The 16,051-nt window shown below is 54.8% G+C and overlaps 1 protein-coding gene across 1 annotated transcript in view; it reads right to left on the minus strand.

Annotated features, from left to right (window-relative positions):
* The window catches only part of NCAN (neurocan), a 58,033-nt gene that overhangs the window by 33,171 nt on the left and 8,811 nt on the right, over nucleotides 1-16,051 (minus strand). The window contains exons 2-4 of the mRNA XM_032799911.2: nucleotides 3,545-3,946; nucleotides 2,159-2,333; nucleotides 781-908 (exon numbers count right to left, since the gene is read on the minus strand). Coding sequence (XP_032655802.1) covers nucleotides 781-908; nucleotides 2,159-2,333; nucleotides 3,545-3,946 — 705 coding nt within the window. The remainder of the gene's footprint in view (nucleotides 1-780; nucleotides 909-2,158; nucleotides 2,334-3,544; nucleotides 3,947-16,051) is intronic.

Consider the following 16,051-nt stretch of genomic DNA (forward strand, 5'->3'; position numbering starts at 1 on the left):
CTGTCATCCTACCGGGGAGCTGGGGCAGAACTGGCTCTGAAGGGCAAACACCACCACTACTTGCTGAGACCCTAGGGTCTCCCCTCCAAGCATTGGCCAGGCCTCCTCCTGCTTAGCTTGCAAGACCTGCCACAGCACAAATCCCAGGGAGACAGGGGGTGCAGCTGTAGCATCACCGAGTCACCCCACCGCTCAAGGTCACCAGAACGGCTTCAGGTGCAAAGAGGCAATAAATTCTCCTTTGCTCCGTTTGCTGACACGGCTGAGAAATCAGCATCCGTCAGCCCGGGAGCTCACAGCAGAGGAATGCATTTTTAAAGCCTTCACTGCTTAAGCAATAAGGCCCAGCCAGGTGCACGATGCTCCTCAGTTTATCACTGTCTCCCGGGGGTGGCATGCAGCCAGCGGTGTGTCGCCAATCCATCAGGAGCCGCCCAGCGCTGACTGAGGATCGACCCTCAGGGAGCCTTTTATTGACTCTCAAAGAGCAGCAGGAGAAGCTGTGGGTGGAGGGGAGATGGCCAGGGCTTGGCATCAAGGACCCTGCTCCCTGCCCTGAACCTCTTAGGGTAGAAATCCTCCTGGCTTCTCTGCACCCAGCAGGGACTGGGGACCCTGCTGGAGAGACGCTCCCAGCCCAGAGGTGCCGGGGGAAATAAATGCCCCCCTCCAGCCATGTCCCAGCCCCACTTTCCAGCCCCCAAAAGCAGGCAGCAGAAGGGGCCCTGTAGAGCTGCCTAGGAAAGCGTTGTCAGGAATGGGCCCGCGCCTCGGGCTTGCCTCGGAGCTCCCTGGCGTAGCAGTAGACGTCATAGGCTTCGCTGGCTTCCCGCTGCCCGTAGCTGCGGATGCCCGGAAGGCTGCTGCGGTCTCCATAGCAGCCAGGCCTGGAGAGCGTGATGGGGTATCTGTGGGGAGCAGGTGCAGAGCAGCCGTCAAGGGCCTGGATCAGCCCTTGTCCTGCCCGTCCCACAAGCCTCGGACAGCCACAGAAAGATGCTTCCTCCGTGTTGCTATGCTTTAAAGCAGGAAACATAGAGTGCAAAAGGGGAGATGGGGGGGAGGGGGAGGTGTCACAGCTTCACAGCATCCCCACTAGTGTCTGCAGGGAGCTGGGGTGGGGGTAGGGGCCTGGTGTCTCTGCAGGGGGCCCTTTGACAGCAGAGGTGCCAGGCCCTGGCTCTCGAATTTGTGACAGATCTGGCTGCATGATACTCAGGCAGCAGCACATTGATCTAGCAGAGGATCACTCGCCACGGGGAACCATGCTGGAATCAAGCAGCCATCACTTTGATTCAAGTCAGAAGCTGAGGGTGTCTGATGGCAATTTCAATGATAATGGAGAAGAGGTGGAGGGGGAAAAAATCTTTTTATATAGAGGAGAGCCGGGGGCCCAGAGGGATGGAGAGATGAGGAGGGGTGGAGGGGGAGCTGAAGGAGTAGAGATGGGAGATGTAAGTACAGATCTGTGTCCTGAACCCACAGGGGAATGGTTCTCTGTGGTTAGCTGTTTGCTAACAGCAGAAGGGCAGCCTCCAAGTGCTTAGCAGGGATTAACCACCTTCCACCCCCAACCCTCAGGCTGGTCAGGGTCACTATCCCCAGTTTGTGGATGGGGAAACGTAGGCACAGAGCAGGGACATGACTCACTCAAGGTCACACAGTGAGTCAGTGGCAGAGATGGGAGCAGATCTGTGCACATGGGACAGGCCTGCACTGTGCACCAGTTACCAAACCCCTTGCCTGATCTGCAGACACAAAGGTGTTTTGCACACACATTTTGCATGTGCGGGAACCTGCTTTGGGCAGATTTTGCAGGCTGCTGCCATCTGAATCTATGGCTCAGTGGCTGCTGCTTAGCTGGGTGACTCTGGGCCACCGGCATGGCTGCTTTGCTGGGTCAGGGCAGTGTTACCTGAGCCTGGGCCCACAGGAAAATAGGGATCTAGGTCCTCCAAAGGAGGGATACAACATCACATCGATTCCCAGGGCTCTGGCGCTGCCAGGCATGGTGCAAGATGCAGAAACAAAGCAGCCGCATCGCACTGGGAAGCTGTCCCATTATCCCACCCCCATCACTGAGAGCCCACTCTCCAACAGGGCTACTCCCTAAGCCGCATCCTGACAGTGCCCAGGATCCGGGGGCGCCCCCGTTTACCGGACGGTCTGGTCAGCCAGCCAACCAGCATCGCAGTTGTCGTAGCCGTCTTCGAAGGCAGCCTGCAGATGACGAGGGGAGGCAATGACGGCGGAGTTCTCCCGGCAGGTGTGCTGGGCCTCGGGGAAGGTCAGTGCATAGCGGTTGCTGGCGGCTCGGTAGTGGAACACCACGCCTGGGGAGAAGGGGACATGCGGGGTGTGAACAGGGGACAATACTGACGGGGGCTGCGCCGGGAGAAAGGAGCCCCCCTTCCCCGCAATCAGCCCAGAGATAGTTTGTCTTAGGAACAAAGTAAAAGGCGAAAGATTTATACGAACTGAAGAGAAATTCTACACTGGTGAAAGGGCTGGATTGATAGCCCTGGAGCCTGCTGTTTTCTGTTTATCCACAGAGAAGTGACACAGTGACAGAGCTGGGGACATAAGGCAGCTGTCTGGATTCTCAGCCCGCCCGATCACACTCACCTCGCAGCACTGGGAATAGTCCTGGCTCCCAGTCCTCCCCTTGCTCTACCCCACTAGACCCCACTCCCATCCCGGAGCCAGCAGCAGACCCCTCTGAAAGAGCAAAGCAAGTCACATGCAAAGCCCCAGTCTGCAAGTACTACAGCCCTGCGGAGCCGCTAGAGCTCCAGGGGGAAGCCTCAGGAGGAGGCTGAGAAGCAGCCGGCAGCGTTTGCTCGTGGAGCGTTGACAGCGCCAGAACAGGGCTATGCGCAGATAGAGAAGGAGTCACTGGCCATGTGCTGTCAGGGTGGAAAGACTCCATAGTTCCCCTTTGGACACCAGCTGGATGTGCAGCCTGAGCACGAGCCATTAGCACAGCGGGAAGCTGCTTCTGGGGGCACCCAAGTGACTACACTGCAAGTTACTGAGACTCCAGCGTACCGGGGTGAAGAGATGGTGCACCCCTGCTCAGTGCACATGACACACATACACACACACACACGTATACATACAGCCAGACAGTCCTGCCGACAAAGGAGAGAGACCCAGATCCAGCGGCCCCAGAGCCAGGGCTGCCCTGAGAGATACCAGTGCCACTGCCTACTCTGCTATTATACCGTGCAGCAGCAGCTGCAGTGATCCCGGCTGCCCCCAGGGCTGAGTTCACCTCCAGCTCCTGGGACTGGCAATGCATGGCAATGGCTGGGCTGTGGCCAGCCTGGAGTAGCCGACACTCCTGCAGTGGCTCTCCCGTAGGTATCCAATGGGAAACTAATTACCCACTTGGCTTGTGCATTGCCACAGAGGTGGGGGTGAGGGATGCGGAGCAGCAGATGGCAGAGGAAATGTACACTCTGGTGCTCGGCCTGCATGGCTCATAACCCCTATTCTGCCAGCGTGCCCTACCCACACACACGCTGCCATGAGCCCAGCTCACCCGTGACCTCCAGGGGCAGCAGGTCCTGCTCATCGTCAACACCGGCCACCACCTCGCAGCGGTACAGCCCAGCATCGCTGGCCCGTGCCGCACTGATCACCAGGGTGGCATTGTAGCGGTTGCTGGGGTAGCCAGGCAGGGACACCCTCCCCTCGTAGGCTTTCACCACCTTCACCACATTATCCTTGGCCACCAGGACTGGCACGTCCTCCTTCTGCCCAGATGCTGCCTGCACCTTGCTCCATTTGATGCGAGGCGGGTCTGGTGGCTCATTGGGTCCCAGCGAGGCTGAAGGCTGGAGCAAGAAGAGGCAGGGCAGGGCCACTGGCTCAGCCAGCCCCACACGCAGCGGCTGGTGCTCGACCTTGTTGATGCGAATCACCTTCCCATTGTCCTGGGAGCCTGCAGGAGAGAGACAAAGAGGAGAGGGGATCAGAGGGAGGTGTAACCCTGGGGGGAGCGTGACACCCCTGTGATGGGCACAGCAGAGGGAAAGAGACAGAGACGCATGTTCTGGCCAAACCATCTCAGACTCAGAACCGACCCCAAGCTCAAATCGGAAACGACTCCAGGGTGCAGAAAAGTCCCCTGCATTTCCACTGATAGTTTCATTCTCGCTGTGTCCGGCTGGGATCCGGCAGTGCTGGGCTGCCACCGGGAAGCTATTGGGATCCATTTCCAGCCCCCAGCCCCATGATGATGAGCATTCGGCCCAGCTCTTCCACATGGTCCCCAAGCTCCTGCGATCCATTCCCACTGGGCAACTCTCAGAGCGTCCATTCCCTGGGAGTGTCACACGGCGAGGACAGGACGAGATCAAGCAGCCCTGACAATCCCTCGCTGATGCATGCAGACTCACATGCAGGCAAGGGGCAGTTTATACCAGCACCAGAGGCTGCACCCCTCCTGGCTGGTATCCATTCCCCCTGCAGGCCCGCGATCACTCCCACACCGCAGACATCGGGGGCGCTTTCTGGATGACTGGTATAAATCAAGTGAGCTGCGGCAGGAAGCAGGATCCTGCTCAGTGCAGGGGGATGCAGATCAGCTCTGGTTACTAGCTTCCACCCCCTTAGCCCTGGAGCTGCGGCAGGTGCTGAGACAGCCTGAACCAGACCCGCCAGGTTGGAAGGCCCCTGGGCTGTGGTAGTATCCCCTGTCGAAGCCCAGCTCTGGATCTCTAGCACTGAGCTGGAAACACCCTCTGCAGAACAGCATGGCAGGCTCCCCGCAAGCCAGGCTGGGAGCACAGAGCAAGGCCCTGCCGTCTTTGCTCACAAGGAAGAGCCCTGTAGACATCAATGGGCCCCAGTGTGACCTCGCTGCTGGGGAGGATACCAGTTACCTGGGGGCAGGTGAGAGCAGGATCAGAGGAGCGAGTCTGTGGTCAGCATACACCTGCTGCTGCACCAACAGATGCACTGCAAGGGACCTCCAGCCAGCCCCCAAGTTCTGTAGCACCGTAGAGCTATCTGCTACCTCTGCAGCAGATGGTACAGGGCATGGCTAGAAACAGGCCTCTGGCTAGGCTGGACGGCCCATGTCTCTCTTCTGCTAGGACCCTTTTCCGTGCTCTTACATAGCACACAGTGCTGGAGATGCTGGGATGGCTTTAGCAGCAGGGCTGTCTGGGCATGAAAGGGTGGCAGGCAATTCGGTCCCAGCAGGCAGCTAGGTTGATTGGCCCAAGCTGTGCTTAATTGCATGAGTGCTGACACCTGCAGCAGGGAGCCCAGGATAAAAGCAGCCCTGGCAAACCTGGGCTATTGTCACTAGGGCTAGGATGCAGGTGCAGTGAGGGGAGGGGTGATCTGGGCAGGGTTCTTTAGTGAGTGGAAGATAAAGTAGCTAAATATCAGCTTAGATCAGGAGTCCTTTCTAAGCTGCAATTAACAATTCTCCTTCTTAATTGCATGTTTGCAACCCTCTTCTCTCCTCTCAAACATACTCTGAACCGCCCCAGGGCTCTGCTTTGCCATAGGCAAGAATAAAAGCTGAGTCTCCTGTGAGAAAATGTAGCAGGTGCCTCCTCCAGAGAGGGGTGTCTGATGCAAAATGGAAGGTGCCTCTGAAGGAAGGAGGCAGGGGCCTGAGACCGGAGGGATCTGGGCTCCGGTCCTGGCAGGGTCTGACTCTGGCCAAGTCCCTACCTCTCCTTCTCTGGAAAATGGGGTTAATGAACCTTCCTTTCCCCCAGCCAATACTGTGAACCTCAAATGATCAGAGACCATGAAGCAGTCACCAAAGATCATGAGTTTGGCTTCCAAGTGAAGAGATTTAAACAGGATGATAACTAGTGGGTTCTTTCCTTTTGCTTTCTGGTGATGGGGCCATTTTCCATCTCTTCTCTGCAACCAGCAGAGCCAGAAACTTACCCTTTTGAAATAAAATGAAAGCTGAGACTTGCACTTAATCCCATGAATCCAGAGGCTGGGGCTTAAAGAAAATGCTGTGAGGCTGGTGATACAACTGGGAGCGCTGCCCTGAAGAGCTGCCTGGCACAGTGAGGCCTGATCTAGGCTGGGGCCTCTAGGAGCTACCCCAATTCACATGTTAAGGAGGGAGGGGGAGTTTTTGAGATATAGGCCAGAGACTGGACCCTCCTCCGCCCCCACTACCAGCAATGCAACCCCATCTCCCTGAGCTGCTCCTAGCCAAATGGTGTGGCCATATTACCAGCCTGTCCTTGCCAAATGTGATGTGCCCAGGCCAGAGGCTCTGTTCCTTCTCATGTTCCTCCAGCCTGGGCCCCACTGCTAAGAGCCTCCTATGGCAGCCAGACTATTGAGTGGACAGCAGACAGGGGGCACGGAGCTAAAGGCCCTTCGCCATGCCTACTGGGTTGCCATGGCACCCACACAGACCACCCCTGCCCCGGGGTGTATAAGGGGGAAAGCGAGAGGTCTGGGCGCTGGGGCGAGTAACAAAGGTCCCGTGGATGCAGTGGGCTGGTCTATGGAGGTGTCAAGGCCAGAAACCAAGGCTTCTTGGTGCACGCAGCATGAGGGGGCCGGCAGGGGAGGGGGCGCCATGCTTTGAAATCTTCGAGCTGCGTATTGGCCAGGTCTCTCTGAGGCCCGAGGACCAGCTTTTACTGTGAGGTTTGTGTTTGCAAGCTCCCTGCCTGCCATCCCTGATCTAGCTCCTTGCATTTGGTCCACCAGCCCCACAAGGGATTGAGCTGTATGCAAAGCAGCGCCCCAGGGAAAGCTATGTCCCGCTCCACATGAGTGACCCAGAACCCGCCAGGCTCTCCGGCTGGGATGGCGTTCCCTAGAGGGGCATCAAAGAACTGCACTGCAAGGATTAATCTACCTCAATGTCGTAGAGTCCAGGCGGGGGCCCTTCCATGTGGTGCCAGCACTTATGAAAATAGAAACCATGTGCAAATGGAAACCCCCATGGTAGTATCCCCTGGTACCATGCTTGACACCCTTAGCATCTTTATGTGTTCTAAGCTGGATCTTAGAGCTTGCAATGAATGCTATTTTTGCCCCTCTGCTGAGCCATATCCTTGTAGGTCAGTTTCCACTGGAGGAGGAATAAGTGAAGTGGAGTCTCTGTATTTTCCTAGTGTAACTATTTACGTCATATACACCAAACCTGGAACAGAGGTGGCCATAAATGGTACACAGCCACTTCCCTCTGTCTAAACTTTTGCTCAGATGTAAAGTCCTACATCTAGGAGCAAAGAATGGAAGCCATTCTCAGAGCACAGGGGACCATCCTGGGAGGCAGTGACTCTGAAAAGGATTTGTGGGACACGATGGATAATTATCCGAACTTGAGCTCCCAGTGCAATCCTGGGATGCATAAAGAGAAGAATCTCAACTAGGAGTAGAAAGGTTGGTTTGCTTCTGGATTTGGCACTGATGTGATCACTACTGGAATACTTTGTGAAGCTCTGGTGCACACAGTTCATGGAGGATGTTAATAAACTGGAGAGTGTTCAGAGATGAGCCAGAAGAATAATTAGAAAACTTGCTTTGTAGTGATAGACTCAAGAAGCTCAATCTATTTAGCTTAAAAGAGAGAAGGCAAAGAAGTGACTTATCAGTCTACAACAGGGGTAGGCAACCTATGGCATGTGTGCCGAAGGCAGCACGCGAGCTGATTTTCAGTGGCACTCATGCTGCCTGGGTCCTGGCCACCAGTCCGGGGGGCTCTGCATTTTAATTTAATTTTAAATGAAGCTTCTTAAACATCTGAAAAAACTTATTTACCTTCCATACAACAATAGTTTAGTTATATATTATAGACTTATAGAAAGAGACCTTCTAAAAACGTTAAAATGTATGACTGGCACGTGAAACCTTCAATCAGAGTGAATAACTGAAGACTCAGCACACCACTTCGGAAAGATTGCTGACCCCTGTACTACAAGTACCTCCACGGGGAGCCCAAATTCTATAACACGGGGGGCTCTTCAATTTAGCAGACAAAGGTCTAACCAGCTCCAATGGCTGGAAGTTGAACCTAGAGAAATTCAGTCTAGAAATGAGGCACAACTGTTTTTAAACACTGACAGAACAATTTACCAAGGGTCGTGGTGGATTCTCCAGCACTGGACATTTGAAAATCAAGACTGGATATTCTTCTCAAAGATGTGCTCTGAGTTCAAACAAGAGTTAATTCAGGGCAGTCTCTGGTCTGTACTACGCAGGAGGTCAGACGAGGTGAGCACAGGGGTCCATGTGGCCATAGAATCTATGAACTCTCAAGCCAAACACCAGGAAACTGATTCCTGGGGAGCAACTCTGCCCCAGGAACTGACTAGCTCCACTCCCTGCTGCTTGCTACAGTGCCCAAAGCATCACCAAACTAACAACAACACAGCATGGCTTCAAGGACACTGCTCGGTCACTAAGCAAAGTATCTGGAGACGGTAATGGCACCATCTGGTATGACGATATTGACCTGGTGCCTCTCAGCCCAAATACCAGGGCCACGTTCCGGACCAAGGGACTTGGGAAAAACGGGTAGAAATTTCCATCCCAATTTATACAGCAGAGCACAATCCACATCAGGACGGCCCGGAACTGCTTCAGGTAGATTCCAGTTAATCCTGGGTCTGCCGCATACCCCATCACTGCTTTACCACTGAATCTTAGTGAATTCATTCCAGGCTGCTGGGAAACTGGAGGAGATCCCCCCATGTTGGCACATGATCCAGCAGCACATGGAACTTGGTAGCTGGCACCAGGCTGCACACTGAGGCTTTCCCCACGTGACTGGAGCTATCTGTAATGCCCAGCTCCAATCTGTCTCCAGGCGTAGCCTCACCTGAGTCAAAGCCTTTGCAGACTTTCCCACATCCTTGTTAAGAGGACCCCATAACCAGGCAGGTGGGCTTGCTCCCCATTCCCTTCCCCAGTGACCCTCCAGCATCATGGGCTTTGATCGTCTGGCATCACCAAAACCCATCTCGGAGGGAGAGGGCCTGGCTTGGCATTGACTCCGTAGCTTCATTGCTCACCGGGCCGGCCATACCTGCAGCAATTCCCGAAACCACCAGACTGCTAGCAGAGACTCTGCTTGGCAAGCTGCAGATGGCAGTTAGGGCACCAGGACTCAGCCTCGTCAGAATTAACAACACACACAATGGTGCTCCCCAGCCTGTGCTGTGATTGATTTCCCCTCTGGCCAGCTGGACCCAATTAGTGTGCAAGAGCAACAGCAAAATGATCTGCTGAGACACCTCCTAGCGCTGCCTTGTGAGTAACACTCTAACCTCCAGCTGCAGGCAGCCAGCCAGCCACCACCAACACTGGCCCTGCCTGGGAGCCCGGGGAACTAGCTTGGGTAAGGTTTCAGAGTAGCAGCCGTGTTAGTCTGTACTCCTGTTCTTTTAGCTTAGATAGCACCTCTCCTGCGGCACGATGGCTAACCTGGCGCCAGGTGCTGCAGGGCAGGATGGGAAGTGATGAGGAATGTGGGACATGGCTAACACCACGGGGAGGCAGAATGGAGCTGGAATGGAACCAGGACACCAAGGTTAATACCCTGCCCCTTATGCCAGAAACCACATGGGATCTTTAGTCACTGCATGCAGCCTGGAGGTTGGTTGGACTTCCCCTCCAGAGGGCAGAGTGGGCCCACTGCCCCATCCTGATACATAAGAACGGCCATATAGGGTCAGACCCGTGGTCCATCTAGCCCAGTAGCCTGTTTTCTGGCAGTGGCCGGTGTCAGGTGCTTCAGAGGGAATGGACAGAACAGGACAATTTATCAAGTGATCCATCCCCTGTTTCCCATTCCCAGCATCTGGCAGCCAGAGACGAACCCAGTGGGAGAAGCTCCATGTTCTGAATACCGAGGTTCTTTGGAGATCCCCTCCCGATCCCCCAGCCCAACCCTGTGTTGCTCGTGAGAGCGGACAGAGTATGGCAGGGCTGACACATGGCTCTCCGGCCAGCCTACAGGAGTACAGAGCGGGACTAAGCTCCCCCCACACCCCCCGAGGCTCCGAGTCTGCGATTATCTCTGCGCCCTCCAGCCACACGCATTCCTGGACACACACAGAAGGTGGCTTGGGCTCTTTGCTGACACAGCCAAGGTGCTAACTCCCCGTTAGGGCCTTGGATTCTTTATCTCAGCAGAACAGACCGCCCTGAATGCAACCGGCTCCCGCTGGACTCAGGCGCCCAGACCCAGCGACAAATTAATAACTGGATCCTGGGAGGGGCAGGGAGGAGCTGGGAGCCCCGTGGTGGGTGCGTGGATGTCATTTTGCAGCCAGCTGTGACAAACACCCCTGCGCCAGAGCCTCGTTCTAAGGGATGAGGTGGGCTGTGCTGTCTGAGATATCAGCAAGGCCCCCAAGGAAAGAGCATAAAAGGGCCTGGCTAATACCCCCCACCCCTGTGCCACTCCCCATCTGGCACTTGGAGGCAGACTTTGCTAATTAAACCCATCCCTCCAAGGCTGAATCTCCAGGGTTCGCACACCCCGCCCCCTGCACTAAGCTTCCCGATAAGAGCCCTCTCTGCGGGCTGATGGAGCTACCCATTGGCAGAGTGAGCGCAATGTGGAGAGCACCAGAAATACAGAGGCAAGAAATCAGCAAGTTCAGAGCACCCATGGACTGCCCAGCTCCCTGCACCCCCACCCCGGGGTCAGCGGGCCACGTGTGGCTAGATTCCAGTCAGCATGCCTTAGGGCGTACCCAAGTGCCCTGGGCATAATTACCGGGCTGTAATCTCTCCAGGACAACCTGCTGTCTCACCTCCCTGCCCCTCAGCAGCTTTGGGTTTCTCTTTGCCCCGCTCTGTTGCGCAGTCCTGTAGCTTAGCCCCAGTAGGGACACTTGAAATCACTGGAGTGCAAAGTGGGGTTTCTTAGGCTAGTGCACAGGAACTGCCAGGCTGGATCAGACCATTGAGACATCCAACCCAGTATCCCCCCCTCACAGAGGGCAGCGCCACATGCTGCAAATGATCTGCAATGGACAGCACTAGGATAAAATTTCCCCGGGGAGGTTCTTTCCTGATCCCCATTAATTCGGGCTCAGTTGATGCTCCGAAGCTAGGAAGACTTGTTCCATCCCTTCCACACTTGGAGAAAGATTATTCCCTCAGCTGAAGCCACAGGGTCTGGGGCTTTTATTTTTGCCCCATAACTTCCTAATCTCCATTTTTGACAATGGCCTGGCTGTAGAGGGAAGCAGCATGATTTAATGGTGAGCACAAGAATCAAGACTCCTGGGTTCTAGTCCAAGCTCTGTTGCTGACTCTCTAAGTAGCCTTAAGCAGGGCACTTCCCCTTCCTGTGCATCAGTTTCCTACTCTGTCAAGTGGCAGCGGGCCTGGGGAGGGGAGAGGCTGCAAATCAGTTTCCTGTTGAGGGGAAATCAGTGATACGGAATCTGGGTAGTTTCCTAGAGTAACTGGTTTATTTACCCTATACTTGCCAGTCCTGAAACAGAGGTGGCCACAAACAGCATGCAGCCAATCCCCTTTGTCAGGACTCTCAGCCCAAACATCAATGTCTGGCTCCTTGGGAGCAACTCCACCTTGAGAAATTACTCTAGTTACAAAGATTACAGCAGGGAACAAACTCCTGCTGTTTGCAACAGCTTCCACCAAAGCGACCGCATAACAAAACTAAAAACAATGCTGTGTTTTGTCAAGGATGGTACATGGCTTACACACTGAGACAAAGAACTTGTGAGGCAACATGGTGACCGCCCACCATAACACAAATACCCTGCAGTTTTTCCACCAGTCCTGCACAACCTTGGCATTTTCAGATCCCGCATTTCCCCCAGTTACTTTGAGAGCTGTGTTTCTCTACCCTACAGACTCACCCTGTCCTACACATCTTGGTTCCTCTTCCCATGCATGGCTGTGCAGTGAGATATACACTGCCCCACCCTTCCTCCTGGCACACCTGTTCTACCACCCTCTGTGTGCCCCCCTCCCAGCCTTCCTGCTCCCTGGTCTCTCCTTCTGTTATGCTTGTGTTTGAAGCAGTTGTTCATCTACGAAGGGATATCCGCGAGGGGCAATTTGAGCTCTGTGGCTGGGGAGGAGGGATTTTGAGTGGCTGCATAAATTGCTTTAAAATAGAAGGAAGACGAAACAAGCAAGCCAGGCTGTGCTCCCCTTCAGGGATAAAGACCTGGCATCAATACATCTAATTACGTAAAGCCATAAACTGCTTTTATCCCCTTCATAAATGACCGGGTAGTGAGTTGAATCACTTGTTGAGGGCATTTGCTGAAGCAGTTTATTCCTCTGGAGAGGGGCTGATTTATAGACTGAATGAGAGGACTAAAGGGATCGCAGGGAGTGTGTGCAAAACAGACACTCCCAGTCAACCATCATTGTTAAAATCTTATGAATATATTATTTCTATTGTGGTAGCACCTAGGAGCCTCAGTCACACACCAGGAGCCCATTGTGCAAAGTGCTGTATTTAATTATTATGCTTTTATTGCTGGGGATAGAATCATAGACTATTAGGGTTGGAAGAGACCTCAGGAGGTATCTAGTTCAATCCCCTGCTCAAAGCAGGACCAATCCCCAATTGAATCATCCCAGCCAGGGCTTTGTCAAGCCGGGCCCTAAAAACCTCTAAGGAAGGAGATTCCACCACCTCCCTAGATAACCCATTCCAGTGCTTCACCACCCTCCTAGTGAAATAGTGTTTCCTAATATCCAACCTAGACCTCCCCCATTGCAACTTGAGACCATTGCTCCTTGTTTTGTCATCTGTCACCACTGAGAACAGCCGAGCTTCATCCTCTTTGGAACACCCCTTCAGGTAGCTGAAGGCTGCTGTCAAATCCCCCCTCACTCTTCTCTTCTGCAGACTAAATAACCCCAGTTCCCTCAGCCTCTCCTCATAAGTCATGTGCTCCAGCCCCTGATCATTTTCGTTGCCCTCCGCTGGACTCTCTCCAGTTTGTCCACATCCTTTCTGTAGTGGGGGACCCAAAACTGGACGCAATACTCCAGGCGTGGCCTCACCAGTGCTGAATAGAGGGGAATAATCACTTCCGTTGATCTGCTGGCAATGCTCCTACTAATACAGCCCAATATGTTATTGGCCTTCTTGGCAACAAGGGCACACTGCTGACAGGATCTGACAGGCTGAGAGCAGCTGGGTTCAGTTTGGGAATCTCTGACACCCACATGACTCTAGCATGTCCTATTCTGCTCAGGACACTTTCCTGGGGATCCCCTCTGATCCACAGCTGCCTGGGCTAAGCACTGCGATGTCTGCTCCTGCCTTCCAAAGGACAGCATCTCCTTGGATCCGACAGCATCTCCTTGGAGTCCCATGCTCCTGAGTGCTCTCGCTCAGGACAGATGCGTCCGTAGGAGAAGGGTGAGCTGAGTCATCTGAGCACAGGCCTGGGAGTTGGGAACACCTGCATTATAATCCCACTACTGACACCAGCTTCAACCTTGGGCAAGGCATGTGTGACTCTGTAAACCGGGGATGAGATCATTAATTTCTGTGCTGTACTTTATGGGCCATGGAATAACAGCCAGCCCCACAAAGTCACCAGACCACCACATGAGGAGGTGCCCAATTCCTGCCAGCATAAGCAGGCACCATGCCATTGCCTGGGCTAGAACTGTACCCCCTTCTGCCAGCCAGAAGTCTGCTCTTGCCTGCGTACAGCGCACCAGGCAGGAAAGTCATTCCCAGCCCACCTCCAGCCCCCACAGTTCTAAGCTCCTCACCCAGCTAATCTGCCACCAGGCAGCACAAGCTTGGGGCTCTGGGGCTGTAAATCCCTAATTCGCCTCCTGCTGAAATGGCTCTCACGAACGCCCAGGCTAACATGCTCGGCTCTCCTGACAACTCTGATGCAAGAGATGTCTGGTAATAAATAATGCTCCTCATTACGGCCGTTCTCTACTTAGCTTAATACCCAGTGACCCTGCTTTGCAATCCTATTAATGCTCTGCCCCTCTCATTACATCGCTCTGCTCTCTGCACCAGGGAGTGTGTGGATGGATTTTCACAGTGCAGGCCATGCGGAAGGTGGGGGGGGGGGCATGTTTTATTCATATTTCATTTCAGTCTCTTCCTACACTCCTGTTCTGGCACCTCTGGGAGCCTAGGGGGCTGGTACACAGACCCTTTCACCTCTGGGTCACAGGTTTGCATCCAGCCCCAGCTCAGGTGTTACATGCTAAAGGCTCGCTCCTGGACTGGGGGATGGGATGAGTTTGATGGGTCTCAGCCCCATGATCCCAAGAAACCCTATGATAACAAAGTAGACTGAAAAGCCAGAGGACCTGGTTTTGGGCGTGAGGAGCTGGGAAGATGCCCCAGGTGACTAAGTGAAAAGCCTCCGATGCCAGTGAATGCACAGCTGGCCTCAACGTGTAGGGAATTTGCATGATGAGCAATGCCCCACAGCAAGGACCATGCTTTGGACTCACCCCACGGTCCCCACTCATCCAGGCTGGGCCCCACCCTCACTGCTGCTTCCTCCAGAATGTTTCGAAGCTCAGACTTTATCTTTCTATGCACCCAGTTAGAACTCCCCACAGGCCCCTCACCATCTCCTCTGGCCTCAGTCACTGCCCCCTCCTCGCTGGCTTCCCAGACCCTGCATCGCCTCCTGCCAGCGTCGCTTCCACTCCTCCGACAGCAGCCCGGCCAAGCATCTCATCCTCCCTTTGGTGGCCCTGCGCTGCCTGCCCACCCTCATTGCAGCCTCAAGGTCTCGACCAACTTCTTCCACCACCACCTCCACGTGCCCCTGCCCTGAAGCCACTGCCCGCCCCTCCTTCACAGGACCTGTTGCTTCCACCATCCTTGCAAGGAACTGTGGCCGGGCAGAGGGGCAGATGGCAGAGAACTGCCAGCAGCAAGTGGATATAAAACCAGTCCCGGACTCCAGTGGCCCCTGCCCTGAGATGAAGCAGCTCGTTGTCCTAGGTGGTGAGCTGTGCAGGGCAGGAACTGTGTCTCCCCAGGGCTGTGCCGACGGCGCTGATGGCACCGCGTGTACCCCAAGCACGTCCTGGGGGAGGCGGAGGCTCCTGAGTCATGTCACAAGAGGAAAGTCCTGCTTGCAGCACGGCGCGAGGTGTTTAGGTGACTGGGGATGCTGGCTTTAAACCTGGGCAGGGTCAGGGAGGAGCCTGGGATCCCACCCCCAGAGAGATCCTCTCCCCTCTAGAAGATTTCCCCTCCCGCACCATGGCTGGCCCTAGCTGGGGCAGTGCGGGGGCCGAAGGAACCACCATACTCCCCAGGGGAGGGGAGGGATGAGCAGGGGTGAAGCTCCCTGCACTGTCCTTGGCCTCTGGGTAAACGCACATTCAGCAGTCGCCGCAGCAGAGCCACAAACAATCCCTGAGGGGGACCCCCTGATGCATGTGGAGCCGGGCTAATCCTGGCTGGGGGGGGCGGGGGAAGGTTCACACTGTGAGGAGCTGCTAGCGCGGGGCATTCGCCAAACCCATCCCGGCTGACGAGCTCAGAGACTGGGAGAGAACGGGATTATGGGTTTAAAGATTCTCCCATGGAGGATTCCGGGACTGCCAGGGAAAACGCGAACTGAGGGAGACTTTTCTTTTGCTAATCTTCTCTTGCCTCAGTGTCCCACTCCTTGCCCTGTGCCCCTAATGGCCCCTCCTGCCCCACAGCCCCTGCCCCTGAGGCCTGCAATCACTCTGAAGTGTTCGGACTCAAACCTACTTTGCCAGCTGCGTTATTTCCCTGCACCGAGGGAGTCAAAATGGTGTGAACATGTAACCTGCCACAGGGAGTGACAGGGTGCTGGGGGGACCCTCATTAGGATGCTCAGTGCACTCTGCTGGCGCGGTGTGACGATGTGGTTCTAGCGGGACCCAACTGAGAATGCCAATTCAGGACCAATTGCTCAAACAGGGCAGTCACAGCCCAAGGCTGGGGTTTTCCACCTCTAAGGCAAACCAAACCAGCCAGACAAAAAGGACTTCGGTTTCACCCCACTGGCTAACCGCAAGTCACACAAGCAATTTCCTTAGACACTCCAGTCTCCCAGTATCACCACCA

The sequence above is a fragment of the Chelonoidis abingdonii genome, chromosome 11, assembly GCF_003597395.2.
Source record: "Chelonoidis abingdonii isolate Lonesome George chromosome 11, CheloAbing_2.0, whole genome shotgun sequence".
Classification (NCBI taxonomy): Eukaryota; Metazoa; Chordata; order Testudines; family Testudinidae; genus Chelonoidis; species Chelonoidis abingdonii.